The sequence below is a fragment of the Charadrius vociferus genome, unplaced genomic scaffold, assembly GCF_000708025.1.
Source record: "Charadrius vociferus isolate BGI_N301 unplaced genomic scaffold, ASM70802v2 scaffold118, whole genome shotgun sequence".
NCBI lineage: Eukaryota > Metazoa > Chordata > Aves > Charadriiformes > Charadriidae > Charadrius > Charadrius vociferus.
The window spans coordinates 451,882-473,264 of NW_009649846.1; the positions used below are offsets into that span (position 1 = coordinate 451,882).

Consider the following 21,383-nt stretch of genomic DNA (forward strand, 5'->3'; position numbering starts at 1 on the left):
AATCAGAATAATCTTGTTATTGCTTCCGCTTAAATGAGTGAATAAATATTTCAAGAATTGCTTTGTTAGAGTATTATTTATTCTAATTCAATTGTTGGCTGAACTTAATCTTACTTTCAATTAGTTTTATAATGCTTGTGAATTATTACCTCATTTTTGCAAGGAAGAAGGATGCACTTCTTTGAGGCAGAGAATAATGCAAGCATATGAGTCGTCCACTTAACCTGGTCATGTAATCTCATTGTTAACCTGGAGAATTCTGCTGTCAGTAAAACTTTTATGCAATTGCTGTGAATGTATCATGTCCCGCTGTATCTTTTAAAAAGTCATTATACGTAGAATTACACTGTAAATACTTAAATGAACAACAGGGATAGTTCCTAATCGTGTGGCTGTAATATCTAAAATGGTCTTAAAATATTTTTTTGTTCCTTTCTAGCAAACTTCTGAAGAGAAAGAAGTCTGAAACAGGGCTGCAGGGAGTGACTGGAGAATGGTTTGAAGAAATACAAAGAAAAAAATTTCAGAATTACACTGATGTCAATAGAATGCTAAAACCACCGTTAGAGCATCAGCTAAGGAAGTGCAAAACCACCAGTGAGTTGCATTTTTCCGTTTCCTTATCTACATGATAATGGTCAGCAAACCAATGTCTCAGAGCATTTCAGAGTGTAATAGCTAAGGGCTTTCTGAAATTGCATTGAGTTTCTTCTCATGTCAAAGTTTTGCCAGAGAGATATTTTCATAACGACTATGTTTCTTTAAGCAGATTCTGTTAAAAGCACAGCTGGGAGTCACAACAGGAAATCTCTGATATTCTTACCCATAGTTGGAATCACAGAACAGCCCAGGTTGGAAGGACATTGGAAGGTCATCTGGTCCAACCTTTCTTGGGAAAGGGAGCCTGGATGAGATTATCTAACACCCTGTCCGGTCACATCTTGTAAACCTCCAGTGATGAGGGCTCCACCACGTCCCCAGGGAGGTTGTTCCACTGATTGGTTGTCCTCACTGAAAAAAATATCTTTCTTAACCAAGATGAAGACGCTGTAGTTATAGTAAATATAGCAGTGGTTTCCTAATCAGAGCAGTAATGTTTACTTTGTACAAAAACTGGTTCCGTTTTACCTAGTATTCTTAAAGAAACTAGAAGCACCTAAATGATGTTTAGAATAAGTAGGTAATCTGGATTTAGGTGAGAGAGGTTTGACTGTACCAGGGGAAGACTTTTCCTGGTAACACTGGGCTAAAGGCATGGCAGTGCTGATTATCAGGGCGGGTGACAAAGCCTGGAAAGTTGGGCTGACCAGGAAGGAACTTCTGGAGATCTCATTTCACAGGTTCTGTTGCCCATACAATTGTATGATGCAGAAGACACCTTAGTCTGAATTAGTTACGTAGTTACATTACAGTTTATTTAACTATTGTATATTCAGGGTTGTCATATTTATATTTCTTACAAAGGTGAAAAGAAAGTGACTAACGATTGTGGGTGCCTCAATTTTCAAATGTCTAATTTGCCTATATTTTAAAACGGTTCAGGTTTTCAAATGGTTGAGTTTTGATTATTTTCTGAAAATCAGCCTCATTTATCTCACGTGCATCACCCAAAACTCATAATACTTTTTGAAACTTTAGGCCTGTTTATCTTTCTCTTAGTCTTCTAGTTAGTCATTATAAACCAGCATGTCACATAGTCTGTCCAAAAATGTCAACAAAACTGGATTTTCCTGGCATAAAAGGTAAGTAAAAGAAAATTGTTTATGAAGACATAACTTTTTATGTATGTTTTAATACTGCATTTAGTAAGAACTTGAAACAAAATTTTTATCATATTTTTAGATCATAAAGAACTAAAAATGTCATCTCACACAAATCCTCAAGCACAAAAGAACACTTCAGCTTCCTTTCTGGGGTTCAGATCACCTTTTGCTTGGCTTTTCTCCTTTAGAAAATCAAGGAAAACCCAGAATCAGAAGCAACCACGGTGAGCTATATTTAGAACATACATTATTTCCAGCTTTAAAAAGTCTTATGAATTGTTCTGTGTTTTGCTTAGAAATCTTTGTTAAAATTATTTTTCCAGTCTCTTGCCTTTCACCTCTGCTGCGAAGGTTGGGATTTTACTTGGTCATGTAATGAGAGATTACCTGTTCTGTGTCAGAAAAATGAGGAGTAAGTGGCAAGTAATAGGTAAAGTCTCTTGGCTAAATCTATTTTGCTCAGGTTTTGCATAAAGGCTTTAAGCGTATGAAAGCCCCTAGACTTAGCAGCAGCTGCATCTTATTTTGTTCCCTCTCAGGACAACAAGGTGTAAGGCACATGGGGATCTGGTGCCCTATGGCTGTGATGTAACAGGAACGAATAGCTTTCCCAGGCCGTGGCAGAGAGTACCAGCCCCGGGCAGCTCTGCTGCATCAGTTCCCACCATTTCTAGCCCAGAGGCAGCTTGGAGACACGCCTGCAGCTTTAGCTCTAGCTGGGCAAACAGGGCAGCTCTCCAGTGCTTTTGTCTTCCGTGCTTCGTCAGGGCTTTGGTTTCAACTGGATCTGAACCAAAGATGGTTGCATATGGGGTGCTGGAGCTGCTGTTTGTAGAGCATCTTTCTCCCTTGCCATCCACAGGGTTAAAGCTGCTGTTGAGAGGGAACGTGGGGCTATGCTCAGGCTAGCTAGGCTGACTGTTCTCTCCTAGCTTTTGTCCTGTATGGTCCTGTATGTCAGCAACACCTGAGTGAAATGTTACTATTTTTGTGTGGACTGTAGGGTAATGTTTGGGACTGCCAATCATAGGTAAAGGTGCATTGTGCAGTGATGTGAAATCTAAGTATGAAGCTGGCACAAAGAGCTGATTTTCACTCTGTGTGTGAGTCTCAGGCTGGTATTCTGCTCCATGCCTGGGGCTCCTAGGTGGCATGACGCTAAGACAAGGAACAGCTACAATAAACAATGACAGGGAATGCAAGCCTCTAAAGAAATGATGATTAGGCTGATACATAGGTTTTGTAGCACAGCAGCTTGCCATTGTGGAGTGTTTGTATCAAAGCAGAAGGAGATTTAAGGAGAGGTTTGCATAGAGGCCATGAGGTTAGCTTGGTGGATGTTTACTGGTAACAATACTCCTACATAGCAACACAGCATAGAAAAAAGTTTTAGAACTGCTCCCTACATGTCACCAGCCCTCCCTGCAGGATAAAGGGGCACTTGTGTAACTGAGAATCGCATTTCAAGAGCGCTTTATCCTGGTGCACACTAAGGTCGTCAACGCACAAGCGAAGGTCTAGGCTTTGCTGTAGAATCTAAGCATTGAAATGATTTCTTAATTTAAGAAGGCGGTAAAATAAACCGTGCCTACTCATTGCATCAGCTTTTCTAATATGTGTTTGCCTGGCTTTTCCACAGAAAATCTATCATATCTCAGGCGCAGATGCCTTTGATTTCTTACCCAGCACAGCTTGAAAAATAAACAAGTCAATCCTGACGTGTAACTGAGCTGATTGCTACATTTTCTAGTCACGCCTCTCTGTCGAAAACTTCCCCCACCCTCTTCTAGGTGTTGCCGTGGCATGTGGTTTGCTTTATGCATAGACAAAGCACTGAAATAATCTGCCTCTCACCACGTAGAGTTATTTTGGAGAGCTAGTGAAATACAATAGGAGGCAGCACTGTAAATCCTGTAAGTAAGCCTAACTGGCAGAAACTTTTAAATAGCTAAATATTAATGGCTGTTTAGAGGGTCCTTTCTGTACTGGAGAGACTGTTTCATCAGCTGCAGTGGTGTGTTGCTATAAGAATAAACTATGGATGCTGCAAAAAAGAGTATGCTTATATGGAGATACAGAAGATGCTAATAAAAGGTTTGTAACTGTAGTCTGAAGGTAGTGAAATGTTTGATTGCTTTTGGTTCAAAGGTGTTTGGTGTTCTTGAATTCATCCTTATTCTTTTCTGATATGTAAGTGTGATTCATACTGGAAAAGAAATGCTGTTTAATTGTGTTTTCAGCATATTTGAGTTATGTGTTTGTTGCTTAGCTGGCTTGTTATGTAGTGCTGATAAGAATAGTACAGAAGAAAATGGATTAGACTCTGACATTAGGCAACTCAGAGATGGCCCGAGCAAGACAGGTGCCTCAGTGAAAATACTAATTGACAGCAGATTTTGATTCATGGATTAATACTACTGTTACCAGCAGTGATAGTACTATGTAGAGTCATCTTTTACTTTTAATCTTACATTTGGTTATCGTAAAAAAGATACATACGTATATAAGTGAAAAAGTATAAAATATAACTTCTTGTGTTCCATAGTGAGTAGTATTTTTCTGGCACATATTTCTGAACTTGAGTAGTAATTTAACTTCTTTTCTGTTTATGAATAATAGGTAATGTTTACAAGTATGTGTGTATGTGTGTGTGCATGCGTGTGGGAAATAATGTAAACATTGCTCAATATCCTTAACCAAAAAAGAAACTAAATTACTTTTTCCTAAAATTAAGCAATATTTCTCTGGAAGAAAGCAAAACTTTAATTTTGAAATGCTGAAAAACTTAAAAGAGTTCAGAAAAAAATAATGAGGCAGTTTGAGAAGCGGATGGATTGGCAGAAGGAAAAGATTAAAATGACCTTGTCTGTGTAAGTTGGCAGGGAGGAAAATAAAGCAGGATGCAGTGATCAGTTATTTCTGAAAGAACACTGACAACAAAGACATGGTGGAATTTAGAATAGTGCCAGTGGTGCAAATGAAAATTTAATTTTTGCCTAGACTATCAGAAGACATTTCTAACTAACATGTCTACTTTATGTAGCTTCATTGCAAGGAACAATTAATGCAACACCAAGCACAGCATCAAGTGGGGAGAACGGTAAAGTGGCTTTGCACAGTAAAGTTGAAGAAGAAAGCTTCTAACAAAGCTTTTATGTTTTTGTTATGCATATAATTAAAATTAAGGTAACTTACTAAGCCACAGGATTTCACTGAGCTTGGTTTGCAGGAATTCATTGTAAAAACTCTGAAACATAAGTTTCATTCTTAATTTGTTGTAGAAGCATTAAAACATATTCAATGTTATTTGAGTTTAAAGGAAGAGCTGCATACATCTCTGAGTCCTGGTGCTGTAAACTTCATTCACAGGGAGCGATAACCCACTGAGTTAGTGGCTGTTCATGTTCAGTGCTGCAAGGAAAAATTAGGAATTTTGGATTCAAATTGTCCGGCCGGATCCTAAGCCCACTGAGGTCAACAGGCTTGTTTCCTTTGGTTTCAGTTGGACCCCATGTCAGAGAGGAATCCTGGTTTTACAGTTCACAATTACAGAAGCAAAAACAAATTGCACCTTTCAACTGTTCTTCCCTGCCTGCAAGCACATTGCAAACAAATGACAAAGCACTTCAGGAGGAAAGGCTGGGCCACAGAGAACCTGCCAACGAGCCGGTTTATACTTGCTGTTGAAGCACAATAAAGTAGTCTACCTGAGCACAGGAAGGTTTTAAGAGCCTAAGAACAAGGTCATTCAAAAAGACTTTGAGACAAACAGGACTGAGCAGAACTGTCTTTCACTGACCCTCGGGATCGGTGCGTGTTTCTCTCAAACAGTTTCTGAGACAAGAAAGAACTGGCAATAAGCAGAAGCTGAGCAAAACTTCCTTCAGGGCTTTTGAAGAGACTAGGTTTGCTTAGTTGTAAAATAAGGGTCTGCAGACTCAAATAGACTCAGTGAAGTCAAATCCCTTGTTCTTGTTTCTTTGGTTCATTTTGTATTTGTATGTCTGCAAGTCACCCCGTAGAACAGAATACCTTTTATGTTCAGGGCTTCTCGGCTTGTTCTAACCACTGCATTACTCACAGACGCTCTAGCCGGTTCTCTGCCAAGCCCTTGCAGTCCTATATAGCTTAAGAAAGCAGACGAGCCTTCTACCATGTGTTAAAAATTGGTACAGAAAGTCTGGTTTGGGTGAGTAGCAGCAAGTCCCAAAGTTCACACCAAAACCGATCTGCTGTCTGTCTCTCCTCCTTCGCAGGGGCACAGCACAGCTCTGCATCTGAGCAGGGTGAAATAGAAGAGAAAAACAATAGAATTACAGATGCAAACCACTTACAAATGTACAAGTAGTTAACTTTGACTATTCGTACTACCTACTAAATTATTGTTGTTTGGAAAGGAAGTAATATCATCGTAATGCTAGATTGAAACAATTACTTTATGGCTGTTGCAGATATCAATGGGCTGAGTTCATTCTTGGCTGTGCAGCTTCAACATTTGCAAGATGACGAGGCCAAACTGAATGGTACATTTCCCCAGTATTTTTTTGCTAGCAGGATTTTTTGGGGGGAAAGGGTGGATTCTTCATAGAGCAGTCTTCTTTCAGATGCTTCTCAATAGTTGCTAAAGGGAAACTGCTGGATTTACTCCTGGTAAAATTACATCATGTTCCTTTTCAAAGCCAACATTTAAATCCTTCTACCTACAGATATGACAGTTCTGCAAGCCCATCTTCGAAAGTGGAAGAAATGGCAACGGTAAGTAGCTTATCAACTTTATTGTCAGCAATGCTTAAACCACAGGTCTCTCAAAAACTGGTCCCCTTTGTTTAGGCTGTTGATATAACGCCTGTTTAAATAGTATTCTCGCAGTTCTTGTTTTAAACACCAAGTAAACCGTCTGTGTTGTGAACCTGTTGAATGCAGTAGAATGAGCTTGCCCTGTTAACTATTCAAGTCCGAAGCTTTCCCAGGTGAGCCCTCAGTCTAGCTCTGATCAGGTTTCAGTTCTCTCTTAATGACGGAATAATCGCGTGGATAATTTCCTAGCGAAAACCACCACGTATTTTGGCAACTGTAACCATCCTGCCAATAGGTCAAAACTCACACTGAATAAATAGTCTAGCGTATTTACTTTGTTTCTTTTCATTTGTACAAGGATGAAAAAGACTAGCTGACTTGGGCAGGCAGTAATGTTGCCTCTCCTGCAACATTGCCACGCACAGAATTAATATGTAAATGTAAATTTTGTTGTTCCGTTTTATAAGCACAAGCTCAATTTAAGGATAAAACAACAGATTTATTTCTGATGTAATATAAGTGCACTCTGTTGAAATAAACAGATTTCCTACAAGGATGATATTTGCTATTTTAATTGCTTTATTGCCCTTTATTACTAGCATGTCTTCCTCCTCTTCAATTGTGTGGTATAATCACAGAGGGGACTAAGCAGGTATACAGTATGTAATCAAAGGTATAGAGGAGGTAAATTAGCCACCTCCCTTCTCTCATCTTTCAAAAACAAAGGGATAATCTATATTAATATATGACAGAACAAAATTTTATCAGAGAATCCTGCCTTTTATATAAACAGACTATCATAGCTAGACAAGTAAAATATTACAAATATTGAGAACTAAAAAGCAATAAGAGGTTTTATTTAAAAAAAAAAAAAAAGGAGGAGGGCCGGCAGCTAAAATACATCAGCAGTTCAGCAGTTGTCTGGACTTCTACCACCTGAGGCTGTGAGCTGAGAGAAATATGGATGGGATAGGAACCTCTTCAGCTTAACACGTAAACTAAACTCACATAGGGAATAGGATGACATTTTCCCTACTGCTAAGGTAATTTATCACAGCCCCCTAAAGTGCTGTCTTTATTAACACCATTGACTGTGATGTTAAATTATTAAAACTCTGTTGGGAGCTCTGTGTGTGAATTTTAAAATGCACTGGTCAAGGAAAAAGTGATTAGGAAAAACTAAATTAAGAGATGCAATGCAATAAGGATGCATATTGAGAAAACAAGTATACTATGCCCCTTATTATAAGGTCATTATAACTCATGTATCCAAAACATGCTACAGTATGAGGACAAATGAGCGAATCCTATTACGTATGTAAAAGTCTATAAAATGCATGCAACTTTACAATCCTCAGTTGTATATTTTAATAATACCATATTTAATGGACCCACACAGAGTTTACTGACCCCTGTGACTTGTGACACAATTTGTGATGTGATGTGAAACGTGATTTGAACCCACATGTAGAATTAAAATCATGTTGCCTTGTAATTTTTAACAGGCTGAAATGTGTAATTCCCCAATGTCAGCTGAAACAAGTGGTCCTTCTTTTGATGCAAACCAAAATGAGATGATGGAGAAAAGTACACAGGAATGGAACGACCAGCTAGAGAAGGAGTTTTTCAGTGGTAAGTGTGTGTCCTTGCTTTGTTCTGATATTATTGTTACCACAAGTGACTGTGGTGACTGGTTTCAGAGAATTTTCTGCAAAGGCATAGGCTGTAAAGATACAGCCCATTACTTTCTAGCGTAGTGGCTGCTTTTTGCTGGCTTCATCTGACAGCAGAATGTCTACTGTTGATATTGTCTTCAAATGTGTCACTGGTCACTCTTAGAGGGCATTTCATCTCATACTGATTGAGTTCAGAAGAATCACACCTTAAAAGTGTACATTTCTCTCTGCTGATTCTGACAGGAGCCCATACTGCATCCTTTAGATGCACACATATAGTTATGTGAGAAGAATTTAATCCCAGTTACCTGCATGCATAATTTTGATAGTGATGAATTACTGCGCCTGGTTTTATGAATTGTAAAGCCTCAAACCACAGAAGCAAGAGGCATTCACTTAGTTTTCTGGCAGCCCTTATAGCACCAGTCGAAAGGTGCTGGTTCTTTTCTTTTTTTTTTCCTTACTGCTGGGAAGCAAGACAAGATCAGACCCAGCCTGTGGGAGTACAGTGGGCTTTTTCCATAAACTTTTCTCAGATCTATACAAAAAAAGTCTCCGTTTCTACTTTCTACCACCCAAAATTAGAAGAGATCACAGATTGAAAGCATGATCGATCAGGAAGCAGTGGGTGAGTTGGCAGTGCTGGAAGATGAGAGCACTACATGGTGGACAGTGGTTCTTCTGAAATTCACATGCCTGTCACTGCTTTTGGGTGTCAGTCATAGCAGTGCATGCTTGCCCACTCACGGAGAAAAGCTGTACATAGCTTCGGTGATGTCCTCCAAATGGAAGACTCAGAAACAACTCGTCTTTTTTCTTGTTCTAAACTGACTCTCTCAGGAATCGTCTCTCTTCTGTGCTCAAGAGAAACTTAGAAAAATGGGACATTTTAGTACTTCTTTATCACCTTTTATTCCTACTATACATACCTAGTAATGCTTTCCTAATGATTCTGTACTTAGCACAAATCTGTAATGACTGATCAGTCATTCTTTTTTATTTAAATGGATTAGGAAATGCTGTAACAAAAGAGCCATATCCAATTGTATTTAAATCTTATGTGTGCTATTTCCAAAGTACAAAAAGAATGCAATTAATGAAGGCATAATTGTTTTTGCCAGTAAAAATACTTCAAATACGTTTCTATTACTTAGTCTTATGACTGAATATCTTGGTTATCTGAGCTGTATAGTGTCTAATTCCAGTTCATAAGACTATATACATAAAGTTTTGTTGCTAGAATGAATCACATGTTCCTAACTATTTCATTACCCTTTTTATCCAGAAAATTCTATTTTCATTGCTCACTTTAAAGTAATAAGCTATCATTTAGTGGAGAACTTACTTTCTGAATGAAACAAACGGTGGACATGCCAGACTACTGAATATGCTTGTTTGATGGTTTGCAGGATTCTGTGTTTTCTTATAGTTACATCATAACTATGCTTTGTGAACACACAGAAAGGTCCATGTGAATGGACCTAGTTCCTAGGTTCCTAGAAAGGTCCTAGTGAATTCTTTTCAGGGAATTTTTGCTTACAAACTATATTTGGAAAGTTTACATATGCACACATACACATATATAGCATGTGAGTAAGAATTCAGACTTCAAATTGTTTTGTTTTTCTTTTGAATAACATAAAGACTAACATTTACATAAAGGGCAGTTTTAAGATTGGTCATGGAGCAGCACATTGTTTAACTTGTAATCCTAATGGGTGACTGCTGAAAGGTCCTGTGGGGGAAGAATGTGTAGTTTGGGACGGGTTTTGAATGCCAAGAAGCTGACTCCTTTCAAAGCCAGTTCTGATTATTAATGTAGTACATGAAACTTTTAAACATGAATAGTCAGAAGATTATTAAAGAAAATCAAAGCAAGTATCTTCTTTTTTCCTCTGTAGTTCTAAATGATCTGGATGACCAGCTGGCCCAGGAACAAGCCCAAGACCCATTGGACAGGACAGTTTCTACTAGCAGAGCATCAAATGTCCAATACAGTAGTGCATTCCCAACTTCAAAGAGACAGACTGCTAGTAGGGGGCAACACAAAAATGACTGGAGTGACATGCCTAGCACATTTTTCCCAGATGGACTGAGAACAATAAGAGCCAAAGATGAACACAAGATTTTCATCAGACCAAGGAAATTACAGAGTGCATATATAAACTGGCACCAGACAGCCTTTCAAGAAGATTACAAATATGGTGATCCAGTTGATGGAAATCCTCATCCGCTAAGCAGCAGGCTGTCTTCTGTTTCTTTCGGACGGTCTTCAGAAGGTAGCTTATATCCTCCTTCCATCACACAGAACAGTGGGTTTAGGCACAAGAGTTGTATGAACAGGGGTACAGCTGGCAGAAGTTACTCTGTATGTTCCCTTCGGAGATGTTCATCATCAGTGTCTTCTGACCAGCTATCAGCATCTAGTTTACAACATCCATGGGCAAGGGAGAGCAACAATGGTTTTGTACCAAGGTTTGGTCGACAGAACCCAAAAAGAATTCCTCTGTCTTCTATTGTATGGAACAACACACCAGACTCTCCTGGACAAACATCAACTCAAGAAAAAATGTTTAGAACCCAATCACTGATGGAGTTCCATGCTACAGACTGTGGTGGATATCCTAGCTCTTTGCAAGAAACCAATAAATATGCATGTTACCACTCAAAAAACCACTACAGAAGATCTATTTCAAGCAGTAATTGCTTTAGTAGAATTAGTTGCCCTGACAAAGCTGCTTCTCCGTTGCCCTTTGATAACTGGGAAAATTATCCATTGTACAAATCGGAAAATAATCTCTCTAGATCCTACTATAGAGATACTTCTTCTCATGGCAAGTGGTATGCAAACCAAAAAAATTCTCCTTATGGAAAAAAAGACAGCTACCCTTCTTGGGCTGATATTCCTCAGTACTACAGTGATGAAGCATTTATTTCTCCTGATGCCAGCTTTGAAGTGATTATGGCTAATTTAAATGACCAGCAGTGGGCACATACAAAGAATGCCAAGTTTGGTTCACAGCGCTTGCAGAACGATTTTCACTTGTATTCTCCAGAAAATACAAATATCAAAAGGATAACAAGAAATGCAAGTAGAACTTTTTCAGAATTCACCGAGGGCTGTCAGCCTTGGCTAAGTTGTAACTCTTCAGTTTCTTCATCTAATACCAGAACTGATGAGTCAGTCTTTCCTTATTTGAAAGACCAAACAAAACCTGTAGGACTGAACAGGAACTCAGTCATCGTTACCCAAAGAAGTACTAAGGCAGACTTTACACAGCTAGAAAAGGTTGAAAGTATGAAACTGCCAGGTGAAGACATGCTGTTACAGTCAGTTTCTCAACAAGCAGATACAAACTACATCAACACCCAGAATTTTCCCTCTAACAGCTCTGCTTCTGCCATGTTGCAAAGTGATGCATCTCTCTCTAACACAATGAGATCAAAGAGACAAACCCAAGTCACTGCCAGAGGAGATATTGCAAAAACACAGACATCAAACAGTGATAAAAGAAATGTGAAAATGAAGGAAAATAATTGCCCACCCAACAGTGCGTTCAGTCAGCCTCCCTGTACTTTGCCAGCTGATGACAGCAGGAAGGAACCTTTTCTTCCAAGTCAGAAAAAATGGGAACATATTCTGCATTATGCAGCAAAAAGAGAGAGCATCAAACAAGATAATCAGAGTGCAGAAACCATTAACCAAGCTACTCCAAAGAGGCAGTCCTCACTGCTGAACATTGCTTCTGCTCCATCCACTGAAAAATTAGCAAACTGTCAACACATGTTGTCCTGTCCTCCTGAGTGTTCATCTAGGTCCTCACAAAGCTCTCCACAAGCACTTTCTCATAAAGACAGTTCTAAATGCTTAGGAACACTAACTAGCTCTTCAGTGAATTGCACAGTTACTGAATCTCAAGCAGAAGGTGGAAGAACAGCTCAAGTGAGCAGAATAGGTGTTACCAAAAAGATTTCACAGAAAACACTGCATAATACAAGCACTTTAGTAACTAAGGACTGTAATGGACAATTCACTACTAGTTCTCCACAAAATGGAAATTCTGGAAATATTTATATGCATAGCTTTGATGGAGATGCCAAGACCTCTGAACATAGTTTAAGTTATTTTTGCCTTGAAAAAGAAAGCAGAAAAATGAGGAGTAATTCACCTTGTAATGAAAGGTCTCACAAGCAAGACAGCTTGCTGAGACATACCAGTAGCTGCAGCGTTACTGGCTCCCCTAGCAGAAACAGCCTCAAATCTCCCGACCCGCTTGTTATTTATTACACTTTGCCTAGAAAATCAGCTAGCATTGCTGGTAGTATTATGTCAGATACGCCCATCTCTTTACCTAGAGAAAGCAGAACAGCATACAATTGTTTAAGGCCTGAAACTCCACATAGAGCTGATGTCTTTTGTTATAATCAAAGAGACGTGTCTTGTTTAGACTCAAAACATTCCTTTTTAACATCAGCATCGTTAAATGCTGCTACAAGTAACAAAGAAAAAGATTACCCCAGTCCTTTAACCAAAAGTCCTAATGATTCAGTAAGTAGTAGTACATCAGTTGAACTGACAGACAGATGTAAACATCTAAGCAGAAGAGAATCCTCTGTGTTCTCAGACTGTAAGGAGAGGGGAAATTTTTTGCAGAAATATAAAACTACAAGCACATTTACAGTTTGTGTTGATGAAGATCATGTCAAGTATCATGAACTAGTTTCAATCTATTACACCTTACCACGGAGACATTCAAGAACATTTTGTAGCCTCTTTAGAGATAATGCAGAGGATGCGGATTTACCTCGTCCAAAAAAAAATGCTCAGTCACCAAGAATACGAAACAAGAAAAACGAAGGTCATGTGAGTTTAGCCAATGTTTTTTTCCCCAGTACTTTGGAAAAAGCAGTCCCTTCACATTCTTCTGACCAAGTATCTTCAGCTTTGGTCACACCTCAAAACTTAGGAACAGCTGTTGATAGTGAAGAAAGAAATTCCCACTTACCTCCTAGCTCTGAGAAAATATGTACTTCAAAGTCAATGAGTATGGTACATAACAGGAAAGATAGCTCAGCAGATCTTTCATTAGGAGAAAATGTGCTCTCTGACATGGTGACAAAAGAAATTTCTTTTGGTGGTCCACAACCCACTGCAATAGCGGCTAAGTCAGGTAAGGCTATTTCTGATGCTTCAAGCAGCCAAAATGCAGAAATAAAAGAAAAGAAGGAAATTTTACAAACAGCCACACCACTAATGTCTACTTCATCAACCCCTCCCAAGCCAGGCAGACGTTTAGATAATCCTTTGTATTCAACAAATAAAAATATTATACAAAAGGGAAACTCTGAAAATTGCTGTCAGCCCCCTATAGTGAACACCAATAAAAATCTGAATAGCTCATTCCTCCACCCAGGAGAGAAGAGTTCCCTTGGAAGGAACAGTAACAGAGAGCATGCTGATATGCTGCTTCCCCCTGCGGAAGACACGTACCGGGATAGTACCGAAGTTAAACAGAGAGTAAATTTCCTACACCAAACCACCCCTCTGTATAATAATAAATGTAGTGGACTGCAATTAAGGGCTGACAGTTCAAGAAAAAATGCAAATGGTTTAAACTCCTGTAGCAAAGTGCTTTCAGAGTCTCAGAACAAAGCATCTGAGGTAAGTACAGCTTCCAGTGCTGATCCATTACTTCAGCTAGATCAAGTGGTTAGCACAGATACAGATGAATTAAAGAATTCAAAAATTAAAAAAGAGCAAAACTCACAGACTACGCAGATGGTTAAAGATTATAGTGGTTTGCAGGAATCAGAGAGGCACAGTGAAGGCAGCCTGAACGGTAACTGTAAAGATAAAGTCCTCGGGGTTACACAAGATCAGAAGATAACTCAGAGTGCAGAAGATGAGAACAAGTTTCTACCTGACTGCACAAGAGACAAAGTCAAAGATATAGAAAAAAGGAAAAACAGACCTTCAATTAAAAATAAACTGGCAGCTGTTTACAAAACAAGTCGAAAATTTTCAAGTAAAAATTTGCCCCCCAAACCACACATAAGTAACATTTTTTCACAGAATGATGGAAGTGCCACTTCTTCAGAGGTCGACATGTCTCTTGACTCATTGATTTCAACGGATTGCCATCAACCACTCCTGCAGTCGGACATTGAAAATCAGAATCACAGTCTGGACCCTGACAGGAATACGCCAAGACCAAGAACAACTGAGAATAAGAAGACTGAATATCAGAATGATCCTTCTTCCCTTGTTAATAACACCAACTGGAGGTCTTTTACAAGCTCATACACCCAGAAGGAAGCCATCAGTCCCAAAAAAACTACGGTGAAAGTGGAAGATAGGCCAAGTCTTACAACCCTATTTCCAGATAAAGCAGTAACCATAAGAAATAAGAATTCCCAAACACCTGATCTCAGGTTCGAAAGCAAAAGCCAGCCCATTTGTCCCAGTGCTACTGCATCAGACCCACTGGATGATGAGAAAAGAAGAGCTAGCAGTCGTGCCTGCAGCCCTCCCTTGCCACTTCTAACTGACAGAAACTCAAACACATATGTAAATAGCTGCTTGCAGGCAGACATATGTCCAGAGCAAAACTTGACTGCCCAGACAGTGCTTGGTCAGCATCAAAATACCTCTCAGTCTGCTAGCTTAAAAAATGCTAACCTGCACAGCTATCAGTTGCGCAAGAGTCATGCCAAAAGTCAGCGTGAGCGTCACCTTTCTGAGAGTATTTGTGCTCGAGATTCCCATGAGGTCTTTGCCTCGGGAAGCAATATTCTGCCAAAAGATGGTATACACGGGAAGAGATTTAAATCTTACTCGGAGCTGTTGTCTTGTGATGAAAATGAAAACTGGGCATCGGACGATGAAAAATGTTACAGCACTAGAAATTTGATGTATCCTTCTGTTGAATTTGGTATATTTGGCAAAGAACAACAGTTGGCTTTCCTGGAAAATATCAAGAGGTCACTCACAGAAGGGCGATTATGGAGACCTTGTCTTCTTAATAACCCCAGTGCTCTCAGGGATGGAGAGACTCCGTCTACAAACAGGGCTGAGCTTTTGAGCTCAAGTTCTGCTGGGAGCAAGATGTCATCAGCTGCATCATCCCCCCGAGAGCTGATTGATATCTATCAGGAAGACCCAGCAGCTTATTCGGACTCAGACAGTGATACCACTACCGATGATGAATACTACCTAGATGAGACAGATAAAGAATCGGAGCTGTGAAGGGCCTGTGGTACGATAGCTCATAGTTTCTGGGCAGGCAAAAACATGTAAAATACTTTGAGCCAGTTCTTGTGCTGCTATAAATTGGTACAACTTCATTAGTTTTAAAGAAGTTAGTATGTTACATTAGCTGAGCATTTGACTTTTGTATGAAATATATGGCTTCACCATCGTTGTTTCTCCTAGCAGGGAAAAAGTATGTTAAAAAATCCCTTCCCAAAATAATAGAAGGTAAACAACTGTGGAGCTTTGGGCAGTGTAACTCCAGAGATGGCTTTCCTCTGAGTCAGCAAGCAGTGGCTTAGGCTCCTGCCAGCTACGCAGTGCTGGAATGGATAAATTCTAGCTTGAGCTACTTTTTCTTACAAGACTTAACAGAGAACCAAGAGGTTACTTTGCTTTACTTTCCTCATTCTCCACGTCAAGCGTGATAATGCCAATCCATCCCACCCAACAAACACTCCCACAAAATGAAACCTGTTCAATTTTTACAGTGTATTCTGCACGAATGTTCTTTTTCTGCATTCCTGGGAGGCATAGCAGCAATGTCCCTGGTGGTGTTTGTTCTGCCGTGCAGTTGAGGCGGATTCCACACCAGGATTTTTCTCCTCAGCGTTGCATGAGCAGTGAGTAATGTGAGTTACAGAAGTGCTGCTGGTGCATGGGAAACAGCTCGGCAAAGGGCACAGCACTGGAAAACCCACCAGAATTCCTGAGGATGTTAAGAAATACAGCTGAGCGTGGAAAACTGATTTTCAGACATGGGAGATTCATAACCGGCACAGCTTTGGTTACAGTTGAGATGAACAGCCAGATTTCTGCCTTTGGGTTAGGAACAGGCTAATTTGGAATAATAATCCGGCACTTTAAACCATGCAAAATGTAAAAAGATTGATCCTATTTATGTTCTATATAAACCTTTTAGCTTGAATCCTAAGTTGTCCTAATAGTGGGAAGACAACCATCACCATCACTCCTTACATCCCGAAGTTCTGCTGCTGCCTCTGTGCCGGGCCGGTCCCGGGATGAGGTACCTGCAGCCGCTGGCCTCCATCAGGCAGCACCACCCGGAGCGGCCCGAGAGGGCACTTGGCCGGGCCACGACTGCGCCATACAGACTGGCTGGGTTTTATATATGAAGTAAATAAAATGAGGAAGAAATGCTTTTTGCCTTTTGCTAAGTTACTGACCCTTTTTGGTATTTTTCAACCACTCCCGCTGTCACCACGGTATTTTTTAATCCTTCAAACTGAACAGCTGTAAACATTTTCCAGTGGCTCTTCTTCAGCCACACTAATAATGTAATATTATTACTCAGTAGCCAAAACTCATCCTTGGCCATTAAATTTCTAACTAAGCTTTGATCTCTTTTTATGCAAAATCAGAAATGGCTCACTGAGCCAGAAGATAGTATTTTTAAATAAATATACATTTACTTCTACTTTATTTCTAATTTCACATATGGTCTAAAATGATGATCCATATTTTTGATACACTTTTTAATTCAATAAAATTTCTGTAGGACATAATTATATTTTTGTAACTGGAAGGACAGTATACTGGTATTTTAAAATAATATATTTTACACAAAACAAGCAATGCTTGTATCACTGACTACTCCACAAGAAATTAAAAGATGAAAATATTATAGTAGGTAACTGGTATCCTTATTTTTTTATACTGTAAACTTCGTTAAAGAAGTGGGTCTGTAGTTCAAATCTGCACCGATATATAAGTATTATTACTTTATACTGGGGTAATGAGTTTTTTGTTGTACATAGAAGGACTAATATAAACTATGTATTTATAGTAAGAATTAAGCTCTACGACATGCCTGATTTGGAAGGATATAAGTGTATGCTGACATATGCAATGCGGGAAGGAAATGACTACTGTATAATTGCAATCTTGTAAAATGTGGTATTCTAAGGAGAAATGGTGTTTTTCTGTAAACAGCTGTGTTCTATACGTACAGGATTCTGTAGAGTAAGACAATAAAACCAGCTGAGTATCAGCGAGGAATTTCTGCTGCTGTACATTTCTGCAAAATATGTTAATCCAAAAATTGGGAATAACAGCCTACATAAGGTAAAGAATAATAAACATTTACAAGGGAAGTGAATGGTCATTCACTTTTTTCTTGACTAGAAGTGGATGGTTTAGAACATTTTTATTTGTAAATATTTTCTACCTGTTCAACAGAAGTTGGATTAAGTTCTCACGTTGTTGGCATAATTTTTTTCCATTTGCTGTGCTGTGTACGTACAGGAGATCAGGTAGCTTGATTTAATGTAAGCAAGTAAAATCTGCCTTTGATCATAAATTAGTTGTGGAAGACTGCAGCCTTCTGAGGATCTGTAAACTAATATTTACACCAAATAATGTTATTCTGTAAAACAGTCAATTGTGTGAAAACATAGGGTGAAACACCCATTGAATAACGATCTACTCTGTGCAGTTTAGCAGAGCCAGATTTTGACACCTTCGCTCTTGCAAGCTTTTTCTTTGGCAAAAGTGTATTCTATAAATGTTCATAATTTATAGGATTTTTATATTTAAAATTATTTGTTTGAAATAAATTCTGTATTCAAATGAAAAAAATGTATTGGTACTGTGTTTGTTTTTCACTTACTGGAATGCCATAGACAGTTTATTTAAAAAAAAATAAAAATCCAGCAGCATAGTATTGTTGCCAGGGTGGTGATGGCAAACAATGCCATAGATTTAAAAAGGGGGCACCAAGGTGGTGTCTATCAGCAGCGGTGGGCAGTGCTGACGCCGGCTGCGTGGCTACAAGGCAGAGGAAAGATCATGCACATACTGGCATACTGCTGCCTTCTCCTCTCCTGACAGCTGATGAGTCTCTATCACAGCAGTAGTATCTTCACAGTAGGCGCGTTAACCCCTTAGTGAGCCATATGCCTACAACTTGCCTTGAGGAGCCGATACTCCACGTAGGGGCCAAGGGTAGCATTTGATGAGTAGTTTTACAAGGTGATGAGCTCCACGTGAAAATCACTTCAGCTGGAATGAGGCCTGAGTGGAGCCTGGCTGCCACGTGCAGTGTGATGGTCTGTGAGACTCACCACTGTCTTTCAACTTTAATTACTACAGCCAGTATATGTGGTACCTGAGTTCAGTGGCGCAGTCCCTCAGCCTGGTTTCAGAAGGAAATATGGCTTATTTGTTTCTGTCTAGATCACTGTCCACCCATGAGGTCCCTTGTGTCCCCAGATGTCCTTTGACCTTTCTAACATCTCAGTGGCATTTGAAAGAAGGGATGGAAATCTCATGGTTTCATCACAGGGTAGATCATGCTGGAAGGGACCTCAGGAGGTTCTGCTCCAACCTCCTGCTCACAGCAGGTTGTCTCTGAGGTCAGGTCAGGCTGCTCAGGGCTTCACCCAGTCCAGTCTTGAAATCATTCAAGGGTGGAGACTGGACAGCTTCTTTGGGCAACCTGTGCTTCTGCCTGACCGCCCTTATGGGGAAAAAAATGTTCCAGGCTGAGCCTCTCTTCTTTCAACTTATGCCAGTTGTCCCTCATCCTTCCGCCCTGCTCCATCTCCTCAGTCATCTCCCCAGGGGCACTGGGGGCTCCTGTAAGGTCCATTCCCTCCCCAAAGCCATCTCTGCTGCAGGCTGAACAAGCCCAGCTCCCCCAGCATCTCCTCACAGGGCCAGTGCTCCGGCCCCACCATCTCAGCAGCCTCCCCTGCATTTGATCCAGTTTATTGATGTCTTGTACCGAGGAGCCCAAAGCTGGACGCAGTATCTAGACTTGGTCTAACAAGCACTGAGTGGAGAGGGATAATGACTCCCCTTGACCTCTGGCTCTGCCCCTGTTCATACAGCCCAGGCTGCTGTTGGCCAGCCTTGCTGCCAGGACTTGCTGGTGGCCCATGTCCCCCTCACTGCCCACCAGGCCCCCCAGGGCCGTTTCCTCAGAGCTGCTCCCGGTAGCCGGTCCCAGCCAGTCCCAGCACAGTGGTGGCTCCTCCCCAGGGACAGGGCCCCAAAAGCTCCAACAGGTCCTGACACCCCCTCCCCAGTGCTCCCCGCAACCTGCACATGGCCCAGGACACTATTTCAGCCCAGCCTGGAGCCATCAGTCCCTGCCCCAGCGATGCTGTAGGATGTCAGTCTCCATCTCCCCACAGCCCTTCCTGGCCAGCCACGGGTCCTGCCAAGCCCGGACCCACCTGCAGGCTGAGGTCCCCAGGGCCGTGTCTGACCCCGGTTCTCCTCACAGGGCCTCATCCTGATCTGCACATTGATGTCCCTGCCTGACCTCAGCCCTGCCCTGTCCCCACAAGCCTGCTGGGTGATGTGGCCTCTCGGCTGCCCCAGATACTGTTTACCACATGCGGGGTGGGCCCTGGTGAAGCCCTGCTGCCAGCCATGGTGCTGTGCTCCTCAACCCCAGTCCCCAGGAAGCAAACCCACCCTCGTTGCTCCCTCACACTGAAGTGCAGGACATTTTGTTGAATTTCACGGCCCGTTCCTCCACCCTGTCGAGGTCCCTCAGGACGGCAGCCCTGCCCTCAAGCACACCTGCTAGTCCCCCTGTTTGGCGTCATCTGCAAACTGATAGAGCTCTCCATAGTCCCATCCCAGGTCCCTGCAGTGCTCCCCTTCTTACCAGCTGCCAGGTAGACATGACCCATCAACCAGACCCCTCTAAGCCCAGCCAACCATCCTGACGGTTTTTTACCAATCTGATTGTTCTCCATCCAGACCATAACATCCTAACTTGGATATGACAGCATTGCAGGAGACAGTGATGTCTTTGCCCTCCATCACCACCTTCTCCAAATGTGCTCCCAACTGGTGCAGAGGGAGAGGAAGGCCACCCTCGCTGATCCCAGCGCTGAGAGCAGCAGCTGGGGATGGGGGACGTACTCCCTGGCCAAGAAGCACCTACTCCATTCCAGATTAAGACTATACATGTTTTCTCCTGCCTGTTGGGAGTATCACACATGGTGTGTTGGTGGAGATTTGTGGTTATCTGAGGTGGGGGAGTTTAGGAGACTAAAGACTAAAGCAAGGAGGAAACCAGACTTGATTATTTCACTTTCAAGGAACCTGTTTTTCACGGTCTGTATGCACAGAGACTTGAAGTTCATGTTATTCAAAAACACGCAGCATTCATTCGTGCTGGCACTGTTTTGCATGTGAAAATCCAGGCTTGCACGGAAGCTTGATTTAATTCTCCTACAGCCTTGTAACACTCCCCCTCTCACCTACCAACACCCGGAAATATTTCCTACTAGCAGCGAATGCTTCTGATAAAAGTGATACAGCAACCTTAGGGGAGAAATCATTGGAGGTTTTCCCTGTTTACTCGTATTCCATCATTTTAAATCCATGAAATTACTTTGTCGTTACATTTTCCAGAGAGTAACACCACGATCCCTCTTTCCCCATCACTGAACGTGACCGCACTGATGAGGGCCGCCTGCTGTAACTCAACCCCAGCCCACAGCCTTCGGCTCTCGAACGTGGGTGCATGCCTGTGCCTGCACTGTGCCATGCCGTGCTGTGCCGAGGCGCGATGCTCCCCGCGACGGGACGGTGACCCCAGCGGCAGGCAACAACCTGCCAGTACGTCCCCACGGGGCCCCTGCGCTGTCCTTCATTTCAAATACTGCCACTGTGGGAAATCCTAGAAACAGCCAGGAGGAACTTTAACATTATGGTTGGTGGTTTGGTTGTTTGTTTTTTTTTTCTTTTACAGCAACCTCAGTCTCTACATAAGCTGATAACAGGCAGTAACAATTAATACGCTTTAGAGAAATACTACTTTTTTCCCCTTTGCATTCCAGACAGACAGACAGACACGCGGGATCCGGGACGATCGCTACCTCCCAGCACCGCCCGGCCCTTCCCGCGCCTCCCCCC

The 21,383-nt window shown here is 41.3% G+C and overlaps 2 protein-coding genes across 2 annotated transcripts in view; both read left to right on the forward strand.

Moving 5' to 3' along the window:
* Positions 1–446: 446 nt before the first annotated feature.
* Positions 447–15,482, forward strand: EXPH5 (exophilin 5; the record flags this gene model as incomplete). The annotated part of the gene is made up of 5 exons (XM_009890906.1): positions 447–597; positions 1,843–1,987; positions 6,470–6,518; positions 8,066–8,192; positions 10,138–15,482. Coding segments are annotated over 5 exons (5,817 nt in total), but the record flags the coding sequence as incomplete, so codon positions are not given.
* A 5,531-nt stretch (positions 15,483–21,013) lies between these two features.
* The window catches only part of KDELC2 (KDEL (Lys-Asp-Glu-Leu) containing 2), a 19,148-nt gene continuing 18,778 nt past the window's right edge, over positions 21,014–21,383 (forward strand). The window contains exon 1 of the mRNA XM_009890922.1: positions 21,014–21,086. Within this exon, the coding sequence (XP_009889224.1) occupies positions 21,014–21,086 (73 nt within the window). The remainder of the gene's footprint in view (positions 21,087–21,383) is intronic.